The sequence below is a fragment of the Mus musculus genome, chromosome 2 (assembly GCF_000001635.26).
Source record: "Mus musculus strain C57BL/6J chromosome 2, GRCm38.p6 C57BL/6J".
NCBI lineage: Eukaryota > Metazoa > Chordata > Mammalia > Rodentia > Muridae > Mus > Mus musculus.
Window position 1 is genome coordinate 119,891,824 of NC_000068.7, and position 24,300 is coordinate 119,916,123.

The 24,300-nt window shown below is 39.0% G+C and overlaps 1 protein-coding gene across 18 annotated transcripts in view; it reads left to right on the top strand.

Moving 5' to 3' along the window:
- The window catches only part of Mga (MAX gene associated), a 97,627-nt gene that overhangs the window by 19,321 nt on the left and 54,006 nt on the right, over positions 1–24,300 (top strand). For 8 of the 18 annotated variants that reach the window (XR_866291.2, XR_866290.3, XM_011239591.2 and 5 more), the window contains exons 1-2: positions 5,405–5,523; positions 10,783–11,910. Coding sequence is in view for 14 of the 18 variants with exons in the window: in XM_011239591.2 (XP_011237893.1) it covers positions 10,850–11,910 (1,061 nt within the window). In the remaining 4 variants the exon portion in view is untranslated. Of the gene's footprint in view, positions 1–4,963; positions 6,155–8,521; positions 10,521–10,782; positions 11,911–24,300 lie in introns of those variants that run through there. The other 10 variants (XM_006499697.3, XM_006499688.4, XM_017318964.2 and 7 more) reach the window with 6 other exon arrangements.

The window sequence follows — 24,300 nt, forward strand, 5'->3', positions numbered from 1 at the left end:
TGGAAGCCAGGTGTTAATGTTGAGTTTCTCCTAGGTTACTCTCTGTATTAATTTTGAGAAAGGGTGTTTCTCTGAACTATGAGTCTCACTGATTGCGGTAGCCTTCCTACTAGTGAGCTCCATGGAGTCACCTATATTTGCATCCCCTGCTCTTCGATTACAGATATTCTTCAGCATTCCTGGCTTTTAAAAGGGAGCTGGGGGATTCAGACTCAGTTATTTATGATTGCACAGTAAGCAGTTTACTCTGGTTGAACCTGGAGCTCACAGATTCAGCTGGCAAGCTTCAGGGATGTTTCTTTCTTTGTTTCCCTAGTGCCAGGATTATGGGTATTTAACACCTCACCTGGCTTTCTTGTAAATACCTGTTAGGGATCAAACTCAGGTCCTCCTGTTTTTATGACAACCACTTCACTAGCTGAGCCAGCTTCCCAGTTCCCACAGTTTTGCTCTCACATTATAATTCTTTCCAAATTTCCCCAGTAAATGTTTACTTGCCAGTGTAACAGACTGGTTAGCTTGGCATTTATCTATCTAAAAATATATTTCTTTTTTTACATTGTGTGTGTTACACATGGCATGGCAATCCTCTTACCTCAGCCTTCTCAGTTCTGGAATTACTGGACAATTTGGATTTTTTTTTTAAAGATTTATTTTATTTATATGAGTACACTGTAGCTCTCTTCAGACACACCAGAAGAGGGCATCAGATCCCATTACAGGTGGTTGTGAGCCACCATGTGGTTGCTGGGAATTTGAACTCAGGATTTCTGGAAGAGCAGTCACTGCTCTTAACTGCTGAGCCATCTCTCCAGGTTATCTATTTTATATTTATTTTTGAGACAGGGTCTTACTATGTAGCCTTCGGTGGTCTCAAACTCATAGATTATCTGCTTGCCTTTGACTCCTGAGTGCTGGTTTCAAACCAACCAATCTACCTTCATTGTCATCACTTTTTAACATCAAGTTGATCACAGCTATCTTTCTGCTCTCTGGAGGCTGCAGCAAGTCAGGATGTTTGTTGTGATCTTGAGGCCAGAGGTTGGGTTACATAGCAAGATGCTGTCTCAAAAAAAGAAGAGAGCTGGGTGTGGTGGCACACACCTTTAATCCTAGCACTCCGGGAGGCAGGGGCAGGTGGATTTCTGAGTTCGAGGCCAGCCTGGTTTTTACAGCGTGAGTTCCAGGACAGCCAGGGCTATACAGAGAAACCCTGTCTCGAAAAAACAAAAACCAAAACAAAAACAAAAAAAGAACAACAACAACAACATTGGAGACTGTACCGTTTTGAGGATTAGTGAGGTAAAGTGTATGAAGTGCTGAGATCAATGCTTTGCCTAATTGTATGTAATAATTAGCTGCCCGAGAGGCTGCAGAGGAATCTGCATTTTACTGGCCCATCTTACTTAAATGCCTTTAGGAAGTGTTCACAGCCCATGACCATGTCTTGGAAATATATATAAGATCTTATGGTGTGAAATCTTGATTTCAGAAACAAAGTTTTGAGGAGTTTGAAGTGATTCTGAGTTAGGATAAAAGGTAAGGGAAATCTTGGAGGTATGAGAAGGGGGAAGAAGCCCAATACTTTGGAATCTGGTTGAAGCCTTTACCAGTGAGTGAGTGGAAGAGTAAGAATTCCAGCTACTTGTGTGGTGGAGTGTGCCTTTAATCCCAGCACTTGGGAGGCAGGGGCAGCCGGATTTCTGAGTTCGAGGCCAGCCTGGTCTACAAAGTGGACAGCCAGAGCTATACAGAGAAACCCTGTCTCGAAAACCCAGAAAAAAAAAAAAGAAAATAAAAAACTTTATAACACTGTAGGTTATTTTTCAGTTCACTTAAAACTGGCTTTTAGTGCATTCCTATAACCAGCAGTATATATTGAATTTTTAAAGATAGATTTTTTTGCCATTTGAGATATATTTGGAAGATCAAAGTTTTTTAGATTATATTTCTATAGAAGCATTAAAGATGATTATTCATTGTAAGTTATGCCCTCTTTAGTATCTAATCTTTCTTTTTGGTTTTTCGAGACAGGGTTTACAGTATACTTCATCTAGTCCTCTTTGTTAGTAGGAAGTTTCTTTAACAAATGGCATTGAAGTATGAAAGATTAGGGAAGATCCTCTTAGGTAAAATGTGAGAAACATGGGCCTAAGACATGGTACAGTAGAAGGGTGTCTTTTTTTTTTTTCCTAGACAGGCTGTCCTAGAACTCTGTAGATCAGTCCAGTCTAGAATTCACAGAGCTCCACCAGCCTTTATCTCCAGAGTACTGGGAATAAAGGTATGTGCCATCACATCTGGCTAGGTTTTAGATTTTTTTTTTTTTTCGAGACAGGGTTTCTCTGTGTAGTCCTGGCTGTCCTGGAACTCACTTTGTAGACCAGGCTGGCCTCGAACTTAGAAATCTGCCTGCCTCTGCCTCCCAGGTGCTGGAATTAAAGGCGTGCTCCACCACTGCCTGGCTAGGTTTTAGATTTTTAATGCTGGAGATTGAATCCGGGGTTTTGTGCATGTACTTTTGCAATTACTCTGCCTCTGAGCTCTATCTCTCCTTCCTTTTTTTTTTTTTTTGGAGACAGGTAGTTCATGCTGACCTCGAACTTACTTTATAGCTTTGGCTTGTTTGGGAGTTTTTAGGATTTTCCTAAATGCTTGATATTAGGCATGTACCATCATTTCTGGCTAAGGATGGTTTTCCCCTCTTCTCCCTTTGTGTGTTTTTGGGGGGGGAGGCCGGGGGGACAAGGTCTGTCTATGTAGCTCTGGTTGTCAATATGCAAACCAGGTTGGCTTCAAACTAACAGAGATCCACTTGCCTCTGTCTCATAGTGCAGGATTAAAGGTATGTACCATGGCATCTGGCCAATGAAAATAGAATACAACTAAGTACAATTTGAGGAACACTACATTGAAAGTAGAATGTAACTATTGTGTTTCAATGTAACTTGAAAAAGCAATTTTAAAAACACAAAACAAATCCCAGTCACTTGGTCCCTGGGGATATAGTACAATTGATAGGGTGCTTGCCTAGCATGCATAAAACCAACTTTAGCAGTGCCATCTATTTATTTGTACCCAGAGGTGGAGCCAGGAGGATCAGAAGTTCAGTCATCTTTGACTATGTGATTTTGAAGCCAGCAAGGGATACATGAAACCCTACTATAAGCAAAAATGGTTACTTGGTAAATCTAAACTGAATCACTGAAATAAGTATAGCTATATTATTAATTGTAGATTAGAATATAAAAACACAAATGCTCAAAGAACTCTCAGACTCTTACTTTTTATAGGCTAACTAGACTCCACTTTGAAAACTTATGGGTATTGTACCTATTAAGGGATCTAATGCTGCATCTTAGAAATTTGTTGTTACCTAAAACAAATTAATCTGGAGGACCATTTCAGTAGTTGAGAGAAAAGCAGTAGGGTGAGCAAGCTGTAAATCTTGTCACCTGTAGGGAGATGGAGTTGTAAGAAAGTCATGCCTTTTGAGTCAGCAATGGAGGTCTGCAAGAAGCTCTAGAAATTGTGAGAAGAGGTCTTCAGAGAAAACAATGAGAAAGCCCTGAATGTGAGGGCAGACATTCTTAGGATTTTGGGAAAGTGATTGACAATATGCTCAGGAAACTAGCTACTCAGTAATGAAAATCAGTAATTGTTGAAAATTGAAATCTGGTATTTCATGTTTGCTTGGAGCAGGGAAAGAGCACCAAAGAGCATTTCTGTTGTACTTTCCCATGCAAGTTGTTCTCGTAGATTTTTCCAATTAGAGATGCTATTTGGGTTGTCTTTTTTTGAGATGCTACCGAGTCATTCATACCTTAGGGGCAGACATTTTACTAGTAAATAAACTCAAATTTTAGTCTCAGAAAAATGAGATTTTTTTGAGAAACCATTATAACCCTCGAGAAGGCATCTTGGTTTAGTAGGAAAGGTTCTTGAGTCAGAGAAGAGGAACGTGTTAAAGAAATGGTTTTCAGTCTTCTAAGATCTTGAATGGTTTTCCTGAATCATGGATTTCAGAAGTCTGTAAACTTTAGTTCAGTTTCTGCCTATGTGTTGCGTATCTCCTCAGGAATAAATAGCTAAGTGAAACGAAGCAAGTCAGATCAACCCTGTTGGCTATCCTTGTCCTTCCTCTTGGCTCCATCCTTACATTCTTGGTTTCCTTCAAAGTGTTTGTATTGTCACTTAGCACAAAATAAGTTTTTCTATTATCTCTTGAGAGTGAAAAGTTTGGGAATATGGACTGCATTTTATGTTTTCTACTTAATTATTTCGTAATTACTCCTTTTCACTTTAAACATTTACTGGTAGGTTAGCAGCATGAAAGTAGTAAATGGTAGAGAAAAAAACCTAAAATTTTTGATGTTTGGTTGAGAATTATTGCTCTCTGACTTAGTTTGGCAATTGTCTGACATACTTGTTGGTTAATGTTTTCTTTACATTTTTAAGCTTCATTGTCTTGAAGAAGCAACAACAACAACAAAAATATACATTGTTGGTTAATGTTTTCTTTACATTTTTAAGCTTCATTGTCTTGAAGAAGCAACAACAACAACAAAAATATTCTTGACCATTTCTTTTTAAGACATCTTTCATCTTGGTATCAGGCAATTTAGTGGCAGCTCTTTTTCCTTTATAGAACCTTTCTTTGCTTTGCTTTTCATTCCAGCACGGTGTCTTGGCAGCCTAGCCTACTCTGGAACGTGAACTCACTATAGAATTCAGGTTAGCCTCGAACTCGCAGCAATCCTGCTTCAGCCTCAGTGTTGAGAATATAGGCATAAACTTCCATTCTCTGCGCTCAACAAGGCTTTCTCGAATTTTCCTAGTGTTCTTTGTTGGCGAATATTGGAAAATTGCTTACTCTTCTTTCGTGGTGTTTGCTTCAAGCTTTTCCAGTGTTCTGGTACTTTCCAACCCCATAGCACTTTGTACAGGAGGTCCTCCGTTTTTTTTTTTTTTTTTTTTTTTTTTTTGAAGGATTTGCGAAGCCAGGAGGTCTATGAAGCTTCATGTGGGTGGGGCTGGGTACGGCAGGGGCGGGGCCGGTGAGAAGTCTCTGGGAAAGGCTGAAGAGTCTTGTTGGGAAAGGCCTGGAGGGCAGTGGTTTCAGAATTTTCACGAAGGCTTCGAATACAGGATTGAGCGTATTGTGTACCTCTCTCCTGTCTCTCCTTTCCTGATTCTGGAAGCTTCATAAGTTCTTTCTGGATTACTAAAATGCGAAAAGGCTACGGCTTCGGCTCCGTGGGCGGAACCCAAGGGTCCTGACGCTGCTCCGGGCTGTTTGGCCTCCTGATGTTGGGGGAGGGGCAAAGAGGTGCTGCTCGCGCCTCCCTATGCGCCTGCGCGGTCGGCTCCAAGCTGGTAGGAGCGCGTGCGCAGTGACGTGGACATCCGGTGCGTGCGCAGGCTCTTCAGCTGAAGCGGACACACGGTGTGCGAACCCTTCAGAATAACCCTCCCCTAGAGGGATGTGAAGGACTCGGGGTGAGGCCGGCCACGCCCCGCACGGTAACTCTCGGGCCTGGGTGGAGGGCGTCGCTTCAATAGTGGCCCGATTGGAGTTTTTTTGAGTTTAAACCACTTGTGTATTTGAACGGCTTGCCCAGCGTTCCGCAGAGAGAGCTTCGCACGCCTGGGCCTGGCTGGGCCTTACGCTGTGCAGCCTTTGGTCCCTTGAGCGAGTTGCGCATGTCATCTCGCACGCCTCCCCGACCTCACTTCCGTGTCGCTCGGAGAACTAACTAGGAACATCGACGCCGGAGACCGAGACCACGAGGCGGGCGGGGTGAGAAGTGCCTACGGCACGGCCCTGCCCTCGCGTGCGTGGGGTGTTGAACAGCATGGCACGTTCCGCGTGACGATTTCTAGCCTGGTTATCGATGGAATAAGCACAGGTTTTAAGAGTTCAGCTCTCTGAGTTTCAACTCTCCGAGGGAAACAACCAATGTCTGTTTCTCCAAGGAACTGGATGCAGTGTTTTGACACCTATTCAAACATTTCCTAGCGTGTAATTTCGGGTCAAATTGAGGCAAGGCCCCGAATTTAATGAGGGGGCGATGAGTGAGTTGAATGAGAGTGAGAACTTTGTAAACAAAGGAGCTGTGATTTGTAAGTGCTAATTCGAAGGCGGAGAAAACAGGTAGGGAACAGGTGGTGGTTCCTTTTTCTCTTTCTGGGGTAACCTGACTGGTTTTCTGTCCATAGGACTTCCCGTTTCTGTTGAATTTTCAAGTACGTCTTTGAGTCGAGTGTAAGGTGCGCAAGGGCATTAGCCTTCTCTTTCGTTCCCCAAGAATGTCTCTTTTTCTCTGGCAAAAGGATGGTAGCAGGCATGGGTGAAGAGTGCCTGAAGAGTGGCTTGATTAGTAGAACGGGAAAAATCTCCGTCTGAGGGAGACCCACTCTTGTTCGCGTCGCCGAAGCCGACACGTGGATCTTGAGAAGTTAGGGCTCACTTATGCTCAGTCTGTGGGTGTTGTTGAGCTTGCCAAGCTTGCGTGTCCAAGTGCTTGGTCAACTCTGCCTGTCTTGCTGGCTTTTTGCGCACGACGCTGCTGCAGTTAAGGTGCAGGAGAGTAGCGAGAGGACTGCTGGGAAATGGGCTGGCGGGGTGACTAGTTGTGTAGTCTCCAAGGTAACCGAAAGCGGCTGAACAGCCTTAGGAACACAGGGTTCCGCCTGGCTGCACGTGATCCTTGGGACTCTACCCTGGAAGAGTTTTCTTTGCGACATTTTTTTCATGTTTGTGGCTAGCTGAAAAGCGAGTAACTGGAGGCTGTTTTATTTTTTTATACATAGGTAGTAAGTTGTGTCCACTTAACTGCAACACAAGTGAAAGACCTGAAATTTCATTCCCTGGGTGCATTGGCATATTTATTTCAAATTTGCTGTCCATTTCTGCAGTAAAGGTTAGTTTTTCAGGTTCTACTTAGTAACCCATAGGCAACTAAAAGCTTGTTAACTTGAATTGTTTCAGATTAATACCTACAAATGGAGATATGTAAAAAATTTGAGTTTCAAAATGCGATTTAATTTAATCAAAAGACAAACACCATAGTGAGCCTCCTGTATAGTAGTACATTTATCGTTTAAAAGGACATGGTTAGCATGGGCAACATTTAGAATGTGTTGACCATCATTTGAAATTTGTGTTTTAAAAGTAATATATTGATTTCGAATTTTGACTTGGTGTAGTTGAGTATGTAAATCATTTAATTGGGTTGCTACATAGTGTGTTTTATGGGTTGTATCAGGGTGACCATTATAATAAAAATTTCCCAAAGTTACAATTAATGCATCTTGCTACATTGTTTTAAATGACGTCTGTTAGAGAGTGTGAATATGTGTAGTGGGGGGACTGAGAATTTCTCTTTTTTTTAGATTAATTTATACGAGTACATTGTCACTGTCTTCAGACACATCAGATCTGAAGAAAGCATCAGATCCCATTACAGATGGTTGTGAGCCACCATGCGGTTGCTGCGAATTAAACTCAGGACCTCTGGAAGAGCAATCAGTACTCTTAACAACCATTGAACTATCTCTCTAGCCCAGGAATTTCTCTCTTTACAACTTAGTTTAAGGCCCTTTCCAACCCGTACTTTAATCTAGGTAAATGCTTGATGAGGAAAGGCTGAACCAAAAACTAGCCTGGCCTATGAGATTCTCCTGCCTCAGCCTCCCCAGTGCTGGGATTAAAGGTTTGCACCACCAGCCTGTGTTCTTTATTAAAACGTTAAGAGAGCAAAATACAGAGTACTTTAGAATATTGCCAGAATGGATTTCTTTTTTCTTTCTTGGAGTAGCCTAGCACTTCTAAAGTACATTTGATTTTAGCAGTGGACATTAAGGTTATCTTAGAGTTTAAGAGTAGTCTTTGTATGTGTGAAACAACATATTTCAAGCTGTAGATGAGAAAAATCAAGCATGGGATGGGGATATACAGTTCAGTGGTAAACCCACTTGTGAGAATGGTTCAGTGGTAAACCCACTTGTGAGAATCACTATCTGGTTAGGTTATCAGCACTATGGGCAGTAGGGTCTGGGGGATTCTTCTGTGTGTGTGTGTGTGTGTGCACGTGTGCACGCGCACGCGCGCGTGCCTTTTTCTTTTTCCTCTTTTTTCTAAATTTTTTATTATATATTTTCTTCATTTACATTTCAAATGCTATCCCGAAATTCCCCTATACCCTCCCCCCAGGATTCTTCTTTTAATTATTGCCACGTGCCTCAAGTTTATGATAGCTTGGGGTCATAAATTGGTCTTTGATTTTATGTATTTTGGTTAACTGGTGCAATAAATTGGTTGGTTTAAGTTTTTTGATTTAGTTGTTTTTTTTGTTTGTTTGTTTTTAGATTTATTTATTATATGTGAGTACACTGTAGCTGTCTTTAGACACTCCAGAAGAGGGCGACAGATCTCATTAGGGATGGTTGTGAGCCACCATGTGGTTGCTGGGATTTGAAATCAGGACCTTAAGTTAGTGTTCTTAACCACTGAGCCACATCTCCAACCCTTTTGGTTTAGTTTTTGAAAAGACTTTATGCAAGTCTACAAGTTCTGACTTTTCCTGTTTTTCATACATATTTTTATATTTTTATTAGATGTCTATGTACAAAGTTGAAATAAAGCAATTTGTATTTTTTTCCCCTTTGGGGGAAGGGATGGGGCAGGCAGAGTGTCATATAGCTCAGACTGGCTTTGAATTTTTTATGTAGTTGTGAACTTTTAATTTTCCTGCCTTGGTGTTTGGGTTTATAGGCATACAATGCATTCCATGTCAGCCTAGCTAATAGTGAGACATTGTCTCAAAAGAAACAGATATCAAGTTAAACTCCTCGTTTATCTATGGTCATGGATGTTAGGGCTCTAGTATTAAAAAGTAGATCCCCTCCAGGTAAGCTCCTCAACACAAGAGTGGCCAGGCCCCACCCCTGAGGGCTTCCAGCTGCCAGACTCTTCTCACAGAACAAGGCTATGGCTGGACCCAGTTCCTTTATGCTCTACAAAGTGAAAATCCCAAGATGGGGCCACCCTGGAAAGCTCCCCCAAGAAATCTTATATAAAGCCTGCTTCCTGCTCAGTTTTTTGCAGTGTCTTACCCAAGCCAAGGTTTTCCCAATAATTCCCTTAGGTGAGGTTCGTTGTGTGGTGTGACTTTGTGGTATTCCTTGGCTTCCTACTGCCATAATACTTCTCCCTTCAAAGCTGTAACACTTCATCACCCCTTTAATCTCAATTCATGGCAATTCTCTTGCCTCAGCAACTTTCTGATAGTTTAATGGGTGTGAGCCTTCAAGCCTGGCTATTTATAAATTTTTTTTTTTTTTTGGAGACGGTCTATTTAGTCCTGGCTGTCTTGGAACTAATTCTCTGCAGATCAGGATAGCTTCGAACTCACAGAGATCCTCCTGCCTTTGCTTCCCAAGTTCTGAGATTAAAAGCATGTGCCACCGTACCCTGCTATTTGTAATTTTTTGAGCTATACTTCACCTAACATAAAGTTTGTAGTTTAAGTGCACCAGAACCTGGAGAGAAGACTCAGTGGATAAAGCTCTTAAATATGAGCACTGGAACTTTTGTCCCTAGTACCCAAAAACCTCTCTGACTGTGTAGCCTAAACTGGTCTTGACCTTTAAGTAATCTTGCCTTAGCCTTCTAATCTATAGGATTATGTCTTGAGAACCACACTGAAATAGTTTCCTAAAATAAATACATAATTTTAGTTTGTATAAGATTGTAGGATTATTACTATTTTTTTGTTTTTTTTTTGTTTTTTAGATAGAATATGAATAACTTAGCTAGTTAGATTAGATTAAAATTAGTTTAAAGATGATAGAAATGATTAGGGTAATTGGGTGGAGTGATCCATGCCTATAATCTCAGAACTTAACAGTCAGACACAGGAAGATTGTTTTGAGTTTGAGGCTAGCTTGATCTACATAATGAGTCTTAAGAAACCATCTCTTCCTCCTATTCCCTAATTTTTTTTAAAAGGATGATTAGGGATTCCAGAACAAATACCATTACAGTGATTGAAAGAAAGAAGGCTATAAGCTATGTCTTAAAGAATTAGGAATGTTTTTGGATAACATTTTGTGACAGGTTCTCATGTATCCCAGGGTGATCTTGAATTCCCTTAAACGTACTTATTTTTTGGCAATTTCATACTTGTATCTTGCATCGGATTGCATGAATTTTAGTAATTGTCATCCCTACTTCTCACCCTCATTTCTTCTCTCCCTCTCCAATTGAAACCTTTTTTCGTCTGTCTGTGAGTCAGTGAGTTTAAAGGTTTTAGATAAATGTTTAGTATGTGCATGTATGTGTCTGCATGTCACCTAATGAACATTGAGGTCAAAGGAAAGGGTTTAAAAATCAATTCTCTTTATTCACTTTTTTGTAAGGTTCAGGGATTGAACTTGGATCAACTGGCTTGCCTGATCTGCTGACCCATCTCTCTGACCTCTACTAAGTTTAAGTAGGGTTGCTTGCATAAGCATGGGTAGGTGATTATTTACTGGAACATGGGCAAGTTTATCTGTGCCTGTACCACTGACTGGCTTTGAACTTGTGCTCTTTCTCCATCTCCCAAGTGTGTAGAGTACAGGTCTGTGCCACTACTCCTGGTATACGCAGGGCTGGAAATACCCAGGGCTTTATGTGTGCTAGGCAAATCTCTACCAGATGAGTTACAGTTGTATTTTTGTTAGAAAAATTCTGAGTTGACTAAAGTTCTGTTTTTTGTTCGTTTGTTTGTTTTTTAGGATGAAAAAGCATTTGTAACTATGAATTGACTACAGTTTTCTTACTACTGAATTTCTCACTGGAATCATGGAAGAGAAACAGCAAATCATATTGGCCAATCAAGATGGAGGGACAGTGACAGGAGGAGCACCTACCTTCTTTGTCATCCTAAAGCAGCCAGGAAATGGCAAAACTGATCAAGGAATTTTAGTTACTAATCGAGATGCCCGTGCTTTGTTGAGTAGGGAGTCATCACCAGGAAAATCTAAAGAGAAAATTTGCCTTCCGGCTGATTGTACTGTGGGAAAAATCACGGTTACCCTTGATAACAATAGTATGTGGAATGAGTTCCATAATCGAAGCACAGAGATGATTCTGACCAAACAGGGAAGACGCATGTTTCCTTATTGTCGATATTGGATAACAGGCTTAGATTCAAATTTAAAGTATATCCTTGTAATGGACATATCTCCTGTGGATAGTCATCGGTATAAGTGGAATGGTCGTTGGTGGGAACCCAGTGGGAAGGCTGAACCCCATATTTTGGGGAGAGTTTTCATTCATCCAGAATCTCCTTCTACAGGTCATTATTGGATGCATCAACCAGTGTCTTTCTATAAACTCAAACTTACTAACAATACACTGGACCAGGAAGGACATATTATCTTGCACTCTATGCATCGTTATCTGCCAAGGCTTCATTTGGTGCCAGCAGAAAAGGCTACAGAAGTGATACAGTTAAATGGCCCCGGTGTTCATACTTTTACTTTCCCCCAGACTGAATTCTTTGCAGTAACAGCTTATCAGAACATTCAGATTACTCAGTTGAAAATAGATTACAATCCTTTTGCCAAAGGCTTTCGGGATGATGGGTTGAGCAGTAAGCCTCAGAGAGAAGGAAAACAGAGGAATAGCTCCGATCAAGAAGGGAATAGTGTTTCTAGTTCTCCTGCTCATCGTGTTCGTCTTACAGAAGGTGAAGGGTCAGAGATACATTCAGGTGATTTTGATCCTGTGTTAAGGGGTCATGAAGCATCAAGCTTAAGTTTAGAGAAGGCTCCCCATAATGTAAAACAAGACTTTCTTGGATTTATGAATACTGATTCGACACATGAAGTTCCTCAGTTGAAACATGAGATTTCTGAAAGGTAAGTTATTTTTCTTTGTTTTAAGCTTACATTTATTCAGTGTGTGTGCATGTGTGTGTAGGTCAAAGGACAACTTTAGAGAATTGTTGTTCATGTGGCTCTGGGATATCAAATTCTGCATCTTTACCCACTGATTACCTCTCTGGTTGGGTAATAGTTTTTCTGTTCTTAGAAATAAAAAGATTGAGATGGGCCAGATTTTGGAATTCATTGGTTCTGTGAATGCTGTAGATGTTGATTAATATTACTTGCTAGTAAACCACACCTGCTTTTAGTACTTTGATATGACAACTTATTTTTCTTTGATGAATATGTACTGGGTTCAGGATGTAGAATTGTAGGCATATTGGATAATTTATCAATACAGGAAGCTTTTATTTGTGGCTTTATCCTTGTTACAACTTGTAGACAATTCATGATTATTTGTGGAAAGGAAAGATAAATGATAACTGAGTTATAACTGAAACAAACAGTTTATCCAATTAAGGCATAAGATGTACTCATAAGCTAAATTTACTGCCCTAAGTTCATCCTGACTCATAAATTGCCCAGATAAAATACAATTTGAAAATTATTATCAGTGAAAATATCCTAATGTATTTTTAAAAATAAATTCATTTTATATAATTGAACCTCTGTTATTAAAAAAAAATCTTCAAAACCTGGACTACTTCTAATACCAAGCAATTCAGGTAAGAGGTACTCAAGTTTTATACATTGTATATTATATACTGATACTTCATTGTAGTACTCTGTATGTACAGATAAGTACTGCTGAAAAAGAGATTAATATCCACTGTAAGAGAGAGAGAGAGAGAGAGAGAGAGAGAGAGAGAGTGTGTGTGTGTGTGTGTGTGTGTGTGTGTGTGTGTGTGTGTGTGTGTGTGTTTGTACATAAACTTCCATTCTAAATTTTTTTTTTGGTCAAGGTTTCAGTGTATAGCCTAGCCTGCTTGGAGCTTGCTATATTTAGCCCAACTCAGGATCCTTCTGTCTCCTCCCAGCCACTGGGATTACAGATGTGTACTCATGGTTGGTGTGCTCGATCTCTCTCTGTCTCTCTCTCTTTCTCTCTCTCTTAAGATTTATTTATTTTATATATGAGAGTACACTGTAGCTGTCTGCAAACACACCAGGAGAGGGTATTGGATCCCATTACAGATGGTTGTGAGCCACCATGTGGTTGCTGGGAATTGAACTCAGGACCTCTAGAAGAGCAGTCAGTGCTCTTAACCGCTGAGCTCAGTGAGGCTCTCTTTTTACTTTTCACTCTTCTTCTTTTGAGAGGATCTCACTATCTTGGCTGGCCTGGGACTTGCTGTGTAGACAAGCTGGCTTTGAACTGACAAATCTGCTTGCCCTCTACTACTACTTCTTTTTTTTTTTTTTTTACTTTGTTTTTCGAGACAGGTTTTCTCTGTGTAGCCCTGGCTGTCCTGGAACTCACTCTGTAGACCAGGCTGGCCTCGAACCTGCCTCTGCCTCCCTAGTGCTGGGATTACAGGCGTGCACCACCATGCTTAACTTAAAGATTTTTATTTATTTTTTAATGTGTATGCATGTATATCTGTATATTATACGTGTGTGTACCTGTGAAAGCCAGGAGAGGGTAGATCCCCAATTTTGAACACATAATGTAGGTTCTCTGGCAGAGCAGCAAGGGCTTGTAACCACTGAATCTTCTCTCTAAGCCACCCAGACTGACTCCCTCCCTCCCTCCCTTCCCTTCCCTCCCTTCCCTTCTCTTTCTCTCTTTCTCTCTTTCTCTTCCCTTCCCTTCCCTTCTCTTTCTCTCTTTCTCTCTTTCTCTCTTTCTCTCTTTCTCTCTTTCTCTCTTTCTCTCTTTCTCTCTTTCTCTCTTTTTCTCTTTTTCTCTTTTTCTCTTTTTCTCTCTTTCTCTTTTTCCCTTTTTCCCTTTTTCCCTTTTTCTCTTTTTCTCTTTTTCTCTTTTTCTCTTTTTCTCTTTTTCTCTTTTTTTCTCTTTTTCTCTTTCTCTCTTTCTCTTTTTCTCTTTTTCTCTTTTCTCTCTTTCTCTTTCTCTTTCTCTTTCTCTTTCTCTTTCTCTTTCTCTTTCTCTTTCTCTCTTTCTCTCTTTCTCTTCTTCTCTTTTTCTTTTTCTCTTTCTCTCTTTCTCTTCTTCTCTTCTCTTCTTCTCTTCTTCTCTTCTTCTCTTCTTCTCTTCTCTTCTTTTTTCTCTTTTCTCTTCTTTTCTCTTTTCTCTTCTTTTCTCTTTTCTCTTTTCTCTTTTTTCTCTTTCCTCTTCTCTTTCCTCTCTTCTCTTCTCTTCTCTTCTCTTCTCTTCTCTTCTCTTCTCTCTTCTCTCTTCTCTCTTCTCTCTTCTCTCTCTCTCTCTCTCTCTCTCTCTCTCTCTCTCTCTCTTTCTTTCTTTCTTTCTTTCTTTCTTTCTTTCTTTCTTTCTTTCTTTCTTTCTTTCTTTCTTTCTTTTTCTTTCAACCTTTTCAAGGCAGGTTTTCTCTGTGTAGCCATAACTGACCTGGTACTTATTGTGTAAACCAGCCTGACCCAGAAGTTAAGATATCTGCCTGCCTCTGCTTCCCAAGTGCTGGGATTAAAAGCGTTTGCCATTACCACTGCCCAGCCTAGACTCATTAAAAAAACAAAAACAAAAAAACAAACCACATTTGTTTCTTACCACCCCTTTATTCAACTGTTAAAGAAAAAAAAGGACTTTAAAGCATATTAGAAAGTTCTCTGGTAAAGATTGTAGCTCAGTGGTACAATGCTTCCTTAGAATGTTCAGAGTTCTGTATAATATGTAGTACTGCCCTTCTTTCCAAAAAAGATCTGTAAGATTTTAAGGTGTATACTTCTGAGTAGCAAATGAAATTCCTTGATGTCCTGTTTTTTTCCCATATGAGATTTGCATCCTTGTGTCCAGGATATCTATGCTGTGTATGGTATCTGCCCACTAGTCACTTAGTATCCCTGTCAAATAAGAAAGGGCATTGTGGAACTATTGTAGTTGTTGCATTTAGTTGGTCTTATACATATCCTCATGCTATTGACACAGTGCCTATGTTATTTACCTCATATATATGATCATATAGGCATATTGTTCTTCATAAGAAAGGTGTTTGATATAATAAAATACTTTTAGAGATTGGGAGAATTCATTCACCTTTATTATAGTCTGTTATTATAATTCTATTATTGTGTAGCTTTTGTTTTTAACCTACTATCATGCTTAATTTAAGAACATATAGGTATTGCAAATACTTCTTGTGGATAATGTAATTGTATTTTAGGACTTTAGGTGCACCTCTTTGGTAGAGTGCCTGCCTACCATAGGCCATGCAGTAGATTTGATTTCCAATACCACATAAAACTGTTCATGGTAACATGTTTGTAATCCCAGCACTTGAGATGGGAAGGAAGGAAAAAAGGTCAAGGCCATTTTTACCTATATGTCAAATTTGAGGTTAGCCTGAAAGAAATGAGACCTTCTCTTTAAGTGTTTTAAGTGTTCTCTCTTTCCTTCCCTCTCTCCCCCTTCCATCTTCCTTTCGCTTGCTCTGTGCCCCCTTGCCTAGTTCTGTTGTTTGTGTACCTTTAAGGTCAAAACTACATTATTTTAATTAATAGAGCTTTATAGTTTCAACTTCCAGACTATGGTCCTATTACATAGTCCACCATTGTTATAGGGCCTTTTTCTAAAATTAGTCATGTTGGCTCTCAACTAGTTTGTATTTCCTATTTGCCCCCTACCCCCCCTTCAAGACAGGGTCTCACTATTCTAGAGGATAAATTCAAGACCTAGAGGATTCGTGAAACTACAGATGATGCTAAAATAGCTTCATGTCTGCTATGTTCCTTTTTTTTTCCTTTAGAGATTTATTTATGTCATGTATGTAGGTACACTGTCGCTGTCTTCAGACACACCAGAAGGTGGCATCATATGCGCATTACAGATGGTTGTGAGCTACCATGTGGTTGCTAGGAATTGAACTCAGGACCTCTGGAAAGGCAGTCAGTGCTCTTAGCCAATGAGCCATCTCTCTAGCCTGTCTGCTATGGTCTTTTCTCTCTGTGCACATGTTAACTATCACAGTAAGAGATCAATCATAATTTTAAACTTACTAATTTACTTATTTCTGTACCTTTGCTAACCACCAGGCAACTAAAAATGAGGAAAGAAAAATTGAGGACAGGGGGCCTTAGTATATCTTGTTTCAACCATGTATGATATATTATAGTTTTTTTTTTTCAACAACTTTTAGTGTTAGACCCTATAGGTTTGAGCCTATAAAAAAAGGTTGTCGCCTGGCAATGTTGGCACACACCTTTAATTCTAGTACATGGGAGGCAGAAACAGGTAGATTTTTTGAGTTTGAGAGCAGCCTGGTCTACAGAGTGATTTCTAGGACAGCCAGGACTATACAGAGAAACCCTGTCTCGAAAAAAACAAACCAGAACAAAAAAGGTTGTCCCTATTTCAGAAACTGGCCCTAGGCCACCTTTTTTGATAGTAATCAGGAGATTCCAATCTCTCTTTAGATTCACTTAGCTTGATTCATTCACTGAACTCAGGAACTGTTCTGCCAGCTCTCCTGTTGCCTTTGCTTTCCCAGAGGCTGAGCTGACACAGGAGTGCTGATTCTCTAACCAATGTTGATCTTTTTGTTAGCCTTGCTGACATTGAAGCTATGTAAGGGGGTGGGGTGGGGTGGGGGGCAGGGGAGCTATGAAGTCAGCTGTGGCATAAACTTAAATGTGAGCCATATGTTCATGAAATACTTTGACTAGGAAAGTACTTTGATTAATTATCAGACAATTTCAAATATTTAAGAAGCTCTGTGCCATAAACCTTAAAGACTGGATTTTTTATATATAAGTACACATTCACACATTCCTTTTTCTTTCTATTTTTTTTTTAAAGATTTATTTATTTTATTATATGTAAGTACACTGTAGCTGTCTTCAGACACACCAGAAGGAGGGCATCAGATCTCATTACAGATGGTTGTGAGCCACCATGTGGTGCTGGGATTTGAACTCAGGACCTTTGGAAAAGCAGTCAGTGCTCTTAACCACTGAGCCATCTCACCAGCTCCTTTCTTTCTATTTTTAAAAACATTTATTTTATATGTATGGGTATTTTGCCTGCCTCTGTGTGTGTGTGGGGTGTGTGTATGTGTATCTCTCTCTCATGTGTATGTCTGGTGCCATGGATCACCTGAATCTGGAGTTATAAACTGGTGTGAGCTACCCTGTGGATGCTGGGAATTGAAACTGGGTCCTATAGAGAAGCTAGTGCTCCTAACTGATGATGAGTCATTCCTGCAGCCCCTGTTTTTGTGTTTTTAAGACAGAGTCTTACTGTGTAGTCCTAGCTTGGAATTCAATAGGTCCACTTGACTGGGATTAAAAGCATGAACATCTATCTGATCTAATTTTTATTGAGGTAGAATTTTGTTAGCTCAGTGGAGACTGATTTGGTGCTTCTGATCCGGTTCTTTTGCTTCTGTGTATCAAGAGCTGTGATTATAGGTGTTGCACTGCTATGCCTAATTCTTAACAATAATTTTACAGGGTTTTTGTATTTTTGTTATGTAGTTTTGGCTGGCCTGGAACCCATAGATATATCTACCTGCTTCTGTCTCTCAAGTTACAAGGATTAAAAGTGCACATCACCGAACCTGCCTCACTGAGTTTTATGGGAGAGGGTGATGATGGTAGTACTGGGGATTGAATTTAGGTCCTCCCACATTCTTGGCATGCATGCAGACACTAAGGTATATATCCTTTGGTCGATTCTCACTGAGAAAAATAGGCTAAAATCTATACTATAATTACAGAATTTTGTTCTATTACTGTTTGAGATAGGATCTTACTTTGTAGTTCTGACTCTTCTGGAATTTGTATAGTGTTAGGCTTACCTCAAACTTTCAGAGATTCTCCTTTCTCTGTCTCTGAGTATTGAGATTTAGAGGCTTCTGCCAGTTTGTATGAACTTCTCTTGTTCTCTTTTCAAAATTGTCAAAATTGTCTCAGAAAAATTGGTTTTCCTTTTCCTTTCCCTTTCCCTTTCCCTTTCCCTTTCCCTTTCCCTTTCCCTTTTCCTTTTCCTTTTCCTTTTCCTTTTTTTTCTAGACAGGGTTTCTCTATGTAGCTCTGGCTGTCCTGGAACTCACTCTAGACCAGGCTGGCCTCAAACTCAGAAATCCCCCTGCCTCTGCCTCCCAAGTGCTGGAATTAAAGGCGTGTGCCACCACTGCCCGGCTCAGATTAATTGTTTTAATTAAAAAGTATTTTATGTGTATGAGTATTTTGCCTGTACATATGGCTGTTGTTTGTATACCACAAGCATGCCTGGTACCCACAGAGGCCAGGAGAGAGCATTTGAACTGGAGTTACAGAGGTTGTGAGCTGGAATGTAGGTGCTAGGAATCAAATATGGGTCTTTTATAAGGGTAGCTGGTGCTTTTAACTACTGAGTTATCTTTCTGCTCAAATTACCCCCACAGCCCCTAACCCCCCCCCCCTTTAAAAAAAATCCTGGATCAACTCCTATTAGGGCTGGTTTTGAATTCCTGGACTAAAATTATTCTCCTTTTCTTGGTCTCCTTTCCATTCCTTCCTTTTGATACAGATTTTCTCCTGCTCTCTAGGTTTTTTCTTTTGGTTGGGTGGTATAGTAAATAGTACCAGGTTAAGCCCTTTACCAAAGAAAGAGCTGTAGCCCTTGCTGTTTTAGGCTACTTCTTTATTTTGTTCTTTTTTTTTTTGTGGTGCAGGCCTTTCATTCAATGTGTCAATTCCTGCTATTTCTCTATTTGTAAAAGTTCTTTACAAAAAGTCTTTACTTACGCCTGTGTTTTTGTCTAGCTCACAGGTTTTTAATCTGTGGATTGAGGCTCTTTGGGGTTCATATTTCAGATAATCCAGCATATTAGATATGTACATTGTGATTCATAGCAGCAGAATTATAGTTACAAAGTAGCATGAAATAATTTTATGGTTGGGGGTCAGCACAACCTGAGAAACTGTATTAAAAGGATGACAGCATTAGGAAGGTTGAGAACTACTTTGGGTTTCAGGACTGAATATTAAGGTCTTTGATTCATTTTGAATAGATTTTTGTGTAGGGTTAGTACAATAGTTAACAGTTTGAGGATACAGTTCATCATGGTATGAAAGGAATGATGGCAGGAGTGTGAGGCAGCTGCTCACATTGTCTCCACTATTAGGAGTTATAGGAAGGTACTGGTGTTCCACTGGCTCTCTCTTTTTTGATATTTATCCAGCCTGGTCCCCTAGCCCATGGGATTGCGAACGTCATATTGGGATGAGTGTTCCCATTCTCCTCATTTCCAATTTCTATTTCTGGAAAATAATCTCATAAACACATCAGAAAATGTATTTCTGTGGTGATTCAAAATGGTTATTAAATTGATAATGAAAATTAAATGGCATCATTTGTTGAAGAGGTTATTTAGGCTGTGTGTGTGTGTACACAAATGTATACACATATGATGTGTGTTTTTTGGTACCTTTGTTGAAAGTCCAGTATCTGTAGTTACATGGTTTATATTTCTGAGTCTTCTGCTTTATACATCTGTCTTTTGCCAGTACTGTGTTTTTCTTAATGTGGTTTTGTTATCTATTTGAAAATGTGCTATCTTCTGCATTGTTCTTTCTGCTTAGGATTGCTCTTTAGGTATTTGGAGATTTAAGTGCTTCCATATGAATCTTAGGACTGTGTTTTTTCTAGTTCAGTGAAGAAAGTTGACGGAATCTTAATGGAGCTTGCATTGAATCTGTAGGTAGCTTTCAGAAAGGTAGCCATTTTCTCAATATTATTTTCCCAATCCATAAGCATGGAAAAATTTCCCATATTCTCATGTTTTCCTCAATTTTATTCCTAAGTGTCATAGTTTTCATTATAGAAGTCTTTACATCCCTGGTTAGGTTTATTCCTTTTTCTTCTGAAAAAGAAAAAAAACAAAAAAAACAAAAAAACCTACAGTGATTGGAGTTATTTTCTTGATTTCTTTTTCAGCATGTTTGAAAATAGAAAATCTGATTCAAACTGGGTATGATTTGCACATATCTTTAATTCCAGCATTTTTTAGGAAGAGGCAGGCCAATCTCTGTGAAGCCATCATGGTCTACATAGTGAGTTCTAGGACAGCTAGAACTACATAGTGAGAACTTATGGAGTGGGGTTGGGGATAGGATTGGGTGTGGGACAGGGGACAGTAACTAAATATAAAATCTACTGATCTACATGTTTAGGTTTGTTTCCTATCATATTCTGCAGATAGGGATAATTTGACTTTATTCTTTCTTACTTGTATCCCTTTTATTTCTTTCTTGTTAGTAGTCTGTCTGAGACTTCAAGGAATATCTTGGACAAGAAGAAACAGAGTAAACACTTGTCTAATTTTTGATTTTTTTTAAGAGGAAATGTTTTGCTTTTTTTCCCCATTTAGCACAGGTAAATTGTATGTTGCTTTATGATGTTGAGGTGTTACTTCTATTTCTAGTTCCTGTAGGTCTTTTTATTAATAGATGCTTGTTTTGTTTTTGAGATGGGGTTTCTCTGCATATCTCCGGCTGTCCTGGAACACACACTGTAGACCAGGCTGCCCTTGAACTCACAGAGTGAGTGCTGGGATTTAAGGGCCTGCGCCACCATGACTAGTGATGTTGAACTTTTTATTGAGAATTTTTGAATCTTTGTACATCAGGGAAATTGGTTTAGTTTCCTGTTTTTGTTATAACCTTATCTGGTTTTGTTAATCAAGGTAACACTGGATTTGTAGAATGACTTTGGTACCACTAGTTACTTCCCTTTCTCTTTTCTGACCACTTTGAAGCACTTTGGTTTTTCTTTACAAGTTTGCTAGAAATCCATAGGTACTATGCTAGTCTCATCTTCCTTGTTACTTTTTATATGGCTTCAGGTTTTTTGCTCACTATAGATCTTTTGGAGTTGGATTATCCTCTTGTAATTTTGTAAGGCTGTATGTGTCTAGGAATTTACCTAGATTTTCCAATTTTCATAATATTCTCTAATAATTTTTATGATTTTTATAGCTACCCATTGAAATGTTCCTTTCTATCTTTAATTTTATTAGTTGGAATTTTCTTTATGACTAGTAGGCAAAGGGTTTATTGATTTATTATTTTTTTAAATTCTTTTCATCTTCATATCATTAATTGCTTCCCTGATCTTTATTATTTCTTTTCATTTACTGATTTGGGTGTTTGTCTTCTTATTTTTTTAAGACCTTGAGACCTGTCCTTATTGAGTTGTATTTTGTTTTGCTTTATGATGGGTCTCTCTACATAGCACTGGCTCTTCTGGAACTCACTATGTAGACTAGGGTGGCTAGAACTCACAGAGATCCACCTGACTCTGTTGGAATTAAAGGCATGTACCACTATGACCTTTTTGAATTATCTAACTAATAAGCACTTGTAACAATAAATTTTCTTCTTAGAACTTCCTTTGTTGTATCCCAAAGATTTTGATAAGGTGTGTTTTCATTTTTATTTGATTCTATGAATTTAAAAAAAGTTTTCTTTGCTCCCCCCCCCCCCCCGTTTAGTGACCTTCCTGATCACTGAAACCTGTATTGCTCATTCTCCTGATAGTTGAATAGTTGAATAGTTTCTGTAGATTCCTTTGACAATTGCTGCATAGTTTTATTTTGTTTGATAAGGAAAAAATAATGAGGTTAAAAAATTGTTAAGATATGTGTATGCTCTAAAATGTGATCTTTTGAGGAAGTTTCATATGTATTTCTGAGCTATTAGGTGGAATATTCACATATATGTATTAAATTCATTTCTTTGTGGTAGTTTAAGTTTCTTAATTGTTTGTTTGGATTACATTTACTGGTGAGACTGCAGTACTTTAGTTTTTACTCATCATCATTGTATCTGGGCTATATTTGTTTATATAAATGCTGACTTTATAAAATTGGGTAGGCAGTTAGTGCGCATATGTATATGTATATATATACATACGCCCACATATATATGTATATATTACATACATACATACATTCACAGGTGTTTGACCTTCTTGATGAATTGTTAAATCCAATGTTTTTTTTCTTTCCTCTTCTTATTTTTCTGTTTTTTTTGAGACAGTTCAGCCTAGCCTAGAACTTACCATGTAGCCCAGTATGGCCTGAAACTTGGGGGACAATCCTCTTGCCTAGGCATCTTGAGTGCTAGGATTACCAGTATGAACCACCAAACCTGGTTGCTTGTGTTTTTATTCTTTTTTTTTTCTTTTTCTTTCTTTCTTTTCTTTTAACTATAGAACGTTTAAGATGACCAGGTGTGGGGGCACACACCTTTAATTCTAGTGCTCTGGAGGCAAAGGTAGGCAGATCTCTGAGTTCTAGGCTAGTGTGGTCTACTTAACAGATTTCAGTTCAGCCAGGAATGCATAGTAAGACCCTGTCTCAAATGAAACAAGAATAGAATACTTAACATACTGGGTGGCCCAGCATGATGGAGTCACTTGATGCTAAGTTTGACACCTAATTTGAATTTGAATTTGATCCCCAGATCCCCACATCTTGAAAGGAAAAGACTGACTTCCACCAGTTGTTCTCTAGTACATGTAAACACACACATCCATGTAATGGATTTTTTTTTATGTTTTAAGATGTTCACATGCCATAAAATCTGCCTATTTAAAGTATATCAGTGGGCAGCATGCTCTAGTAGCATGCACAGAACCTTGGAGTCCATCCCCAGTGCTGCACAAAGCCAGGACTGTTGATGAATGCCTGTGATTAACCTATCATGGAGGCAAGAGAATCTGAAGTCTAGGTTCTTCTTCAGCTGTTAGTCATCTACATTTTAACCAGAGTGGAAAGTTACTCATTGAAGGATTTTTTTAAATAAGTTCTGCAGGAGCAAGTAATTATTGTTCACATAGTTGTGCATATTTAATATATTTGGATTTTATAAAAACAATGTATATTAAGTTAGCAAGTTTTGAAAAAACTAGTGTTTCATTGAGATATATTAGAGTTGGAATTGTATTCTTTTTGAGACAGTAAAGTGGATTTGTGTGGCTTAGTATATGAAACTTAATGTAGATTATTGTTTAAAGTGAGCCTAAAAAGGCACAGGATAGATGATATAGTATGTAGAAAAGCGGCACAGGAAATTTGTACTTTTTTTTTCTTTTTTTTTAGTTTCACAAACCTTTTTTGAATTGTTTTATTTTCACATTTTATTTGGTTGGTTGTTGATGTGTGTGTGTGTGTGTTTGTAGGTCAGAGGACTAATGGGAGTTATTTTTTCTGATCCCAAGGATCAGATCCATTCAAGCTATCAGATTTTAACCTCAGGTACCTTTACCACTGAGCCAACTCAAAGGCCTGATCTTAAATTTCTTGTCTTTGTCTTCACTCTGTATGTGCTGAGATGACCTGTATGTACCATTGTGTTTGATTTATGTGGTACTGAGGATTGACCTAGGGCTCTCTACATGCTGGGCAAGTACTTTATAGACTAAGGAGCATCCCCAAATGTAACCTAGCCTTCTATTTTGGAAATTTGTGGCGAAATCTTTTTTTTCCTCTCTCTCAGAGTCTCACTCTGTAGCCCAGGCTGGCATGGAGCTTGTTATGAAGACCTGGCAGGCCTCACCTCAGGTCCACCTGCCTTTGAGTGCTGGGGTAAAAGACATGTGCCATCACCTCCCTCACTAATGCCATAGCTGCTGTAGCAAATTCTTCGCACTGAAAACATGGTTTTTTTTTTTTGGGGGGGGGCACGGCTAAGAAGGGTGCTGGAATTGAACCTAAGACCTTACACTTATTGGGCAGGCATTCTACTGAGCCACACACTTATTCCTTGAAAGTGAGTTTTTTAATTTGAAAAATTGAAAATGTTTTGGTAGTAACATGAGTACGCTGAGAAGGCTACTCTAATGAATTGGTTAAGATGTTAAGTTTTGTATTAGGTATTTTATCTGAAATACAGAAAAGAACTAGCAGTTTGAAAGCATATTAATTTATTGTAATTCCTAGTTATGATAGACTGCTTGTTTTGGTTTGGTTTCTAGAGACAGGGTTTTTTCTTTGTAGCCCTGGCTGACCTAGAACTCTGCATATAGATCAGGCTGCCCTTGAACTCAGAGATCTATTTCTTTGGGCTGTGATTAAAGGCATACACCACACTGCTCAGCTGTAATAGACACTTTTTTTCCCTCTTATTAGCATTTGATGATGCATAAGTTTTAAGACTTTGATTTTTTTTGGTTGGTTATAGCTGACTTTTAGTTTGGAGTTCTTTATATGTGATCAATATCTAAAGACAAACACATTTTATAAGGCACTCTGCATTTTGATTTAATGATAAGGGTAAACTATTCTTTTCCTGCATTTTATTTAT